Source organism: Aquarana catesbeiana, linkage group LG01 (assembly GCF_042186555.1).
Source record: "Aquarana catesbeiana isolate 2022-GZ linkage group LG01, ASM4218655v1, whole genome shotgun sequence".
Lineage (NCBI taxonomy): Eukaryota > Metazoa > Chordata > Amphibia > Anura > Ranidae > Aquarana > Aquarana catesbeiana.
The window spans coordinates 729,535,722-729,543,458 of NC_133324.1; the positions used below are offsets into that span (position 1 = coordinate 729,535,722).

Sequence of the window (7,737 nt, forward strand, 5' to 3'; positions counted from 1 at the left end):
ATAACGAGGTTTGGCTGTCCTTGGTTTTATCTTCAGTTCCGCGTTCTTCTGATGTGTGGGATGTAGGGGGTACCCGCCATTTTGAGAAAATATAGGAACAGAGCAAACCTGTATACCGTATTTATCGGCGTATAACACGCACCGGCGTATAACACGCACCCCAATTTAGGAGGGAATTTTAAGGAAAAAAAACTTTTAGGAGGGAAGTTGAAGGAAAAAAACCTTACATTTAAATGCCCATCATTGCAGCCTTCTCAGTGCAGCCTTCTCAGTGCAGCCATGTCAGTGCAGCCTTGTCAGTGCAGCCATATCAGTGCAGCCATGTCAGTGCAGCCTTGTCAGTGCAGCCTTGTCAGTGCAGCCTTGTCAGTGCAGCCTTGTCAGTGCAGCCATGTCAGTGCAGCCATGTCAGTGCAGCCTTGTCAGTGCAGCCTTCCCCAGTGCAGCCTTGTCAGTGCAGCCTTCCCCAGTGCAGCCTCGCATCCTGTGATCCCGGACCCCTGCCATCCTGTCTTTCAAAATCGCCGACCGCGATTTGAAAATGGCGCCGCCGGCGCCAAAATACACAGAGCCAGTCCTCGGCTCTTCTCGGCGGCTCTCATTTACTTTCGGCTCCACTCGTAGTCCCGAGCCGAGCTATCCGAACCTAGCCGAGTACACTCGGCTAGGTTCGGGCGGCGCTCGAGTGAAGACGAAAGTGGCCGAGAAGAGCCGAGGACCGGCACTGTGTATTTCGGCGCCGGCGGCGCCATTTTCAAATCGCGGTCGGCGATTTTGAAAATCTGCCAGCTCCGGATCGCAGGGGATCAGCGTATAACACGCACCCGCGGTTTTCCCCTGATTTTAAGGGGAAAAAAGTGCGTGTTATACGCCGATAAATACAGTACTTATATAATGAGTAAGGAGAAAAATATGTATACATATAAGAAAATAGACATTTTCAGAATATTATTATTATTATCTACATCACTTTCCTTCACAGGTTGAGAACCACTGATGTAAAGCACCTATCCACTCACCTGTAATCTGATAATCCTGAAATGCATGTTTGTGTGCAAGTAAACTATTCTCAAGTACAGAAATTAAAGTTTCTTCCAGAAATGTAATCTGTCTCAGATGTTTGATGTGCTTGGGGATATACAGTAGAACAGTGTTTCTCAACTCCGGTCCTCAAGGCGCCCCAATGGGTCATGTTTTCAGGCCTTCCATTACTCTGCACAAGTGATTTGATCAGTTTCACTGCCTTAGTAATTACCACAGCTGTTTCATCTGAGGGAAATCCTGAAAACATGACCTGTTGGGGCGCCTGGAGGACTGGAGTTGAGAAACACTGCAGTAGAAAGCAGAGTGAGAAAGAGGGCATGTCACAGGACAGGAAGCACACTCTTAGTGACCCTGTGAGGTGTCCTCTGGATTCTGACTGTGGTGAAGAACTAGACACAGCTGCAGTATATGCTGAATACCAAATTTGTCTTATTATTGCTGCTCAATTCTACTTGTTTATTCTGATCAACAATCCAGATTGTGATGCTATCATGAAAATGATAAAATTTGTAAGTTCGAAACAGGAAGAGAGCATGAACACAGAGAAAGGAAGGAACACCCTCTATCAGGTAAAAGTTTAATATTGTTAAAAATCATTTGCTTGGTACTAGGGATGAACCGACACCAGTTTTTTATGAACAAGTATGAGTACTGATACTTTTTCTCAAGTACTGGCCGATACCAATTACTAATACCTATTTTAAGTGTCATGTAACAGTTTTCTTTTAGGGTTCATTCACACCATAAATGCACGAAAACCGCAGAGATTTTACTTGCAGAGACATCAGTTTGACTTCAGTTTTCACGTGCAGATCAGTGAGATTTTACAGCCTGTTCCCATATGTGCGGGCTGACCGCAGTGCGATTTGAAAAAGAGTCCTGTGCGATTTCTTTTTTCCAATACTTTGTTTTATTTTAGAGACAACTCACATAAAATACAGAGATCACTGACAAACGTGTCAAAATATATCATCCATTAGAAAATCATAACATTTGGAAAACAAGTGAAGTCATGAGCAGCACACAGGTTTTTAATAGAACGTTCTGGGAAGCCCGGCACTAACGAGTCTCTGCACCCGTGAGATTTATTTTTTACCCAGTGGATACCGGGGTGAATGAAAAACATAGCCAGAGAGAAAATAAAAAAAGAGATGACAAAACGAAAGAAGAGAAGGAGAGTGGAAGAAACAGGAAAAGGGAGGAGAGAGAGAAAGAGAGAGAGAGAGAGAGAAAGGAAAAAAAAGGGTGTGTGGTGGGGGTGGGTAAGGGGATCCAGTCAAAACCGCCACCCCAATAGATCCAGGAGCCCCCCACTACAATCCCCAATTAGGATAAATTAATTCAGCAAGGTCTTGTACTCATCAGAGTATACAAATTTGTGCCAATAGAGCCACTTTTTGAGGAATTTATCCCGGTGGCCTCTCTCATTGGCCACCAGATTCTCCAACTCATTTATTTTGGCTACTCTTTTCAACCAGACTTCTATGGGTGGAGCCTGTCTGTTTCCAAAAGAGCAGGATGCAGCTTTCTGCCATGGTAACCAAGAGAGGTAAGATGGATCGCCTATAAGTCTTACCAGAGAAACTGTGATGGTGCAGAAGGAAATGCGCAGGTTTCTTTGGTAGAACACGGTCCGTAAATTTTTGGGTTATGCGATGCACTTTTGCCCAATAAGGTTGTAATATGTGGCAGGACCAAAAAATGTGAAGAAGGGAACCAGCTGTGCAATTTCTAATCTCATACACTACAATTCGCATTGGAATCACACCGGAATCGCTGATTGAAATCAAACCGAATGGGCTTTGAAATCGCACTGAAAACCGGCCTGCACATATGTGAACCAAATCTGAAGGTATCAGTTTTAGTAACGGAGCAGTTGCGCAAGTACACGCACTCCTGCAAATGCTTAGTATCGCCGAGCAACGCTATTTGGTACTTGAAATTGGCAAATCTGTAAAACTGACCAGGCCGGCCACTGTCATTTTTGGAATTTTAAAAATATGATACATTTGGTATGCCCATTAGGCTTGGTTGTGTACACTCTATATTTTAACCACTTCGAAACCGGCATATTTACCCCCTTTCTGCCCAGGTCAATTTTCAGCGCTGTCACACAGCGCTTTTGAATGACAAAACTAAATTTAGCCCAAAATATATTCTGCTACATTTCTTTGGTGAAAGTAACCCAAATCAGTGTTTATTATTTAGTCTGTAGGAAAGTTATAGAGTCCACAAACTATGGTATATATTTGAAAATGTGTCAGTCCTGATGTACTGGCCAACTATCTCATTTCTTGAGGCCCAAAAATGTTAGGACAGTAGAGATGCCCCCCAAATGACCCCTTTTTGGAATGTAGACAGTCCAAGGTATTTAGTAAGAGGCATGGTGAGTTTTTTGAAGTTTTGAAGTTGTAATTTTTTGTCATCATTTTTTGGAAAATAAGGAAATTAAATATATATATATATATATATATATATATATATATGTTTGTTTTTTTTACATACTGTCACTAGTGCAGTACAGCATCACCATATAACTGGTATGGCGATGATCAGAGACATTGACTGGTAACAGTGCGAACATTTTTTTTATTATATATTTTTTTTTACGATTTTTTTATTAACATATTTTGACCAGAGCAATATCACCATAGTAGCACTGTACTACCCCAGGGAAGTGACCAGTTTTTTTTTACACATCATGTTTGCTTATAGCAGTGAATTTTATTGCTATATGCAAGCATTTTACTGAATGAAATCAATTCAGTTTGTTTTGTTGTGATTAGCTGTAATTGGCCACGTCTAATCGCATGGCTCTGATTGGCCCAGTCTGTACCTTGTGATCACTGTGACCAATCACATCTGGCAACACAACTGAACAAAATGGATGGCTTGAAAGGAAGCCATCCATTGTTTTCAACTGTCATGTGACCTGCTGTGATTGGTTACAGCGGTCACATGGTACCGGCAGCAGGCCGGTACAGTGATCAATCATCGGCTGTGTCCCCTGGACGCAGCCGGTAACAGATCGTGCTGCAGCATGTCCCCCTGGGGGCGTGCAAGGCATTATCTGGGAGAACGTACACCCGGAGCGACGAGATGCCAGCCCCGGAGTCGTTCGACCATAGGCTGGGCGGCAATGGGTTAAAACTCTATAAAAAAAGAGTTTACAAAAAAAAAAATATGATGACTGACACTGAGGCCTTGATTTACCATAGAACAGTGAGCAATACAGATAGATAGTTAACATTAGCAAAGCATTAATCATTTGGGTGAATCCTGCTAGCAAAAATGCAAAATTGGTTCATGGCAGCATATATGTGGTAGTATGCTGCCATGGATTGGTGCCAGGAGGATGTAAAATTGTATAAAATACTTGTCGTAATTTTGCACCAGGAAAGTGTTTTATAACCACAGCAAAAGAATTTACAGATCATTTGCTATATATATATATATATATATATATATATATATATATATATAATTTAAAAGCAGACCTCCTAACAATCTTTATAGCACAGAACTGTCCGTGTTCTCTCCTGGCATATGGAGTGAGATTTAATAGCCATAGTATCCTAACATATTGCATACTGTTTATTTTTTTCACAAAACTTTATTGAAATGTCACAAGTGATATTTCTAGTTAGTCTATTTACGACAGCAGTGTTGCAATGCGGTTGTTTTCTGTGGTGTGACGTGACAGCATAGGAAGCATAATTTTGCATTATCTATGCTTTGGTGCTGTGCCGGAATTAGCTGCCAGTGTAGCCCTAACACATCTGTTGTGGATCTGTTCTAAAGCTGAACCCTAGGCAGATTAAAAAAAAAAACATATCATAAGTGCAAACACCATCTTCAATACAAAAGATGGAAAAACTCAAGTCGCATTATAATCTCAGGTTGTTCACCTTTAAGGGTTTAGAGAAATTTTACAGGTTAGTAAAAAAACAAAAAAGCAAACAAAGCAAAATCAACCCCCCCCCCCCAAAAAAAAAAACAAACAAACAAAGCAAAACCAAAAAAAAAACACAGATCCTCAGTCAAGGCATATGCTTGGTTCAAGACTATTCTAAGCAATACACACAAGTAAATGAGGAAGAATCCCATTAAGGTATAAGTGTTGCACTGCCTACAGAGGGATATTCCGGGTGACCGTTCCCACGGTGGGACGAAGGGAGTGCAAGAGTAAAAGGAGAGTATAGTGGAACCTAAAGAAGTAAGTGTAGACGTAAAAATCCAAAAACAAAGAAAATACATTTTCACTTCAAATACTCTTTTTTTTTTTTGTTTTTTTTAATTGAATTTTCGCTTTAAATCCTTTATAAAATGTTCTCCACGTATCCACAATTACATTTTTTACTTTTCCCAACAACAGAGGTTATCAGAGAAAGTGAAACCTGAATTCAAATCTTTAGCACAACAGTGGCTACTGAAGGCTGGACCACAAGGTAAATATTATTATGGCAATAACTACAATGCTGCAGGAATCACATCTAAAGCCTGTACTATTTAAATAAGCTCTAAAATTTTATGAACAGAAATACACTTTAGTGATTATTCCAACACATACAGAATGTTTCCTTCTAACGTACTGTATATCAGTTTATGTTGTGGTTTACCTTGATATTGCATCAAAAACAAGCCCATTAATCCATACACATAATGTGTCACTAATAAAATTCTTTATTGCAGAATCTGCAGCAGTGGAAAAGTTGCTGAGCACATTGTCTATGTTCCACCAATCCCAAACATCAGAAGACAAGACAGCATCCCTTCCTGTCTGCAAGCCATACAGAGCAGAGTACCTCATACACCCTGACTGGAGATCAGAACATTAAATCGCTTGTGCAGCATACTCATAAGTCCACCTGAGACCAAGTGATTATCTTTATATAAGCTTTTACTTAAAAATACTAGTTATTAGTTGCTGGGTTAGTGGCTCAGAGGTTGAGCAAAGAGGTCACATGTTACTTTTAATATCCTTTTCCTCCACCACAGACATTGCTTAAAGTGGATCTAAAGGCTGAAGATTTCTTAAAGTGATTGTAAGGCTTTGTTTTTTTTTTGTTTTTTTTTTAAATAACAAATATGTTATACTTACCTGCTCTGTGCAAGGGTTTTGCACAGAGCGGCCCCCGATCCTCCTTTCCTGGGGTCCCCCCACAGTGCTCCTGGCTCCTCCTCTTCTCGAGTGCCCCCACGGAGAGCCGCATTCCATGGGGGCACTCGTGCAGACATGCTCCCAAGTCCTGCTGCTGCGTCCGTTGACACAGACAGCAGGACTCGGCCCCGCCCCCCAGCTCCCGTATCACTGGATTTGATTGACAGCAGCGGGAGCCAGTGGCTCCTGCTATCAATCTATCCAATGAGGACCCAAGACAGTGGCTGAAGCTGCTGTACTTGTCCCTGACGCTGGCACGATCGGGCTCAGGTAAGAAAAAGGGGGGTCTGGGGGGTGCTACAGCACAAAAGGTTTTAGAATGCATTAAAGGGATTGTAAACCCTCATGTTTTCACCTAAATGCATTTAGGTGAAAAAACACCTGGCAGTGACCGGCCCCTCAGCCCCCCCATTTTACTTACTTGAGCCCTGGAATTTCCCACGATGGAGACGCGCTCTTCTGCTGCTCGGGGGGTTCTCGGCTCTTGATTGGATAGATTGATAGCAGCGCAGCCATTGGCTCCTGCTGCTGTCAATCAAATCCAATGATGCGTGGCTGGGGGGCGGGGCCGAGTCATTCTGTGTACATGGAAGCAAATGCTGGACTCGGTAGCGTGCCGGTAACCCCCCCGGGAGAGCGCTTCTCCTAGGGGGTTATACGATGTGGGGAGGAGCTACCAGCTCCGCCGGGGGATCCCAGAAGAGGATGATCGGGGCCACTCTGCAAAACAAACTGCACAGTGGAGGTAAGTATGACATGTTTGTTATTTAAAAAGAAAACTCGAAGCTTTACAATCACTTTAAGATGTGCACGAAAACAGCGGCTCTTCCAGGTCTCTCCCTACTCATTGGCTGAGATGCAGCAGCAGGAGCCATTGGCTCAAGCTGCTGTCAATCACAGCCAGTAGGAGGGAGCGGGGGCGGAGCTGTGTCTCATGATCACAGAGAGCTGGCTCATGAGAGAGCACACACAAGTGTCCCCATAGCACACGGCTTCCTACGGGGTCACTCTGCAAGGGGGAGGGACCTAGAGCGCCAGTGGGAACCCAAGAGGAGGATTGGGACTGCTCTGTGGAAAACCATAGCACAAAGCAAGTAAGTATGACATATTTGTTATTTTAAAAAGAAAACACTGAACCTTTAATATCACTTTAAAACTGAAACAGACATAATCTGGAACAGCTGTGCATGGCAACCAATCAGATTCTATTTTAATTTTTAAAGATTAAAATAATATTGAACTGTGTTGTAATTGTACTGTCCCCCTTTATTTTGTAAAGCACTGTGCAAACTGTTTGCTCTATAAATCCTGTATGATAATAAAAATAAAGCTTCGTTTTTTTTCCCCTTACAATAGCAAACATGTCATACTTACCTGCTCTGTGCAATAGTTTTTCACAGAGCAGCCCGATCCTTTTCTTCTGGAGTCCCCTGCCTATTAATGGGTACCTATCAGTGGTGGCCCGTCAATAGGGGACGCACGGGCGTCACCCTACCAAGCTAGTCATTAAAATAAAAAAAAAGTGGTCCTTT

General features: G+C 42.5%; 1 protein-coding gene across 1 annotated transcript in view; it reads left to right on the top strand.

Moving 5' to 3' along the window:
• Positions 1-7,535, top strand: part of LOC141112116 (uncharacterized) — a 28,549-nt gene extending 21,014 nt beyond the window's left edge. Inside the window, exons 5-7 of the mRNA XM_073604588.1 lie at positions 1,522-1,613; positions 5,420-5,492; positions 5,737-7,535. Of these exons, the coding sequence (XP_073460689.1) occupies positions 1,522-1,613; positions 5,420-5,492; positions 5,737-5,882 (311 nt within the window). The 3' untranslated portion in view covers positions 5,883-7,535. The remainder of the gene's footprint in view (positions 1-1,521; positions 1,614-5,419; positions 5,493-5,736) is intronic.
• The last annotated feature ends 202 nt before the right edge of the window (positions 7,536-7,737 follow it).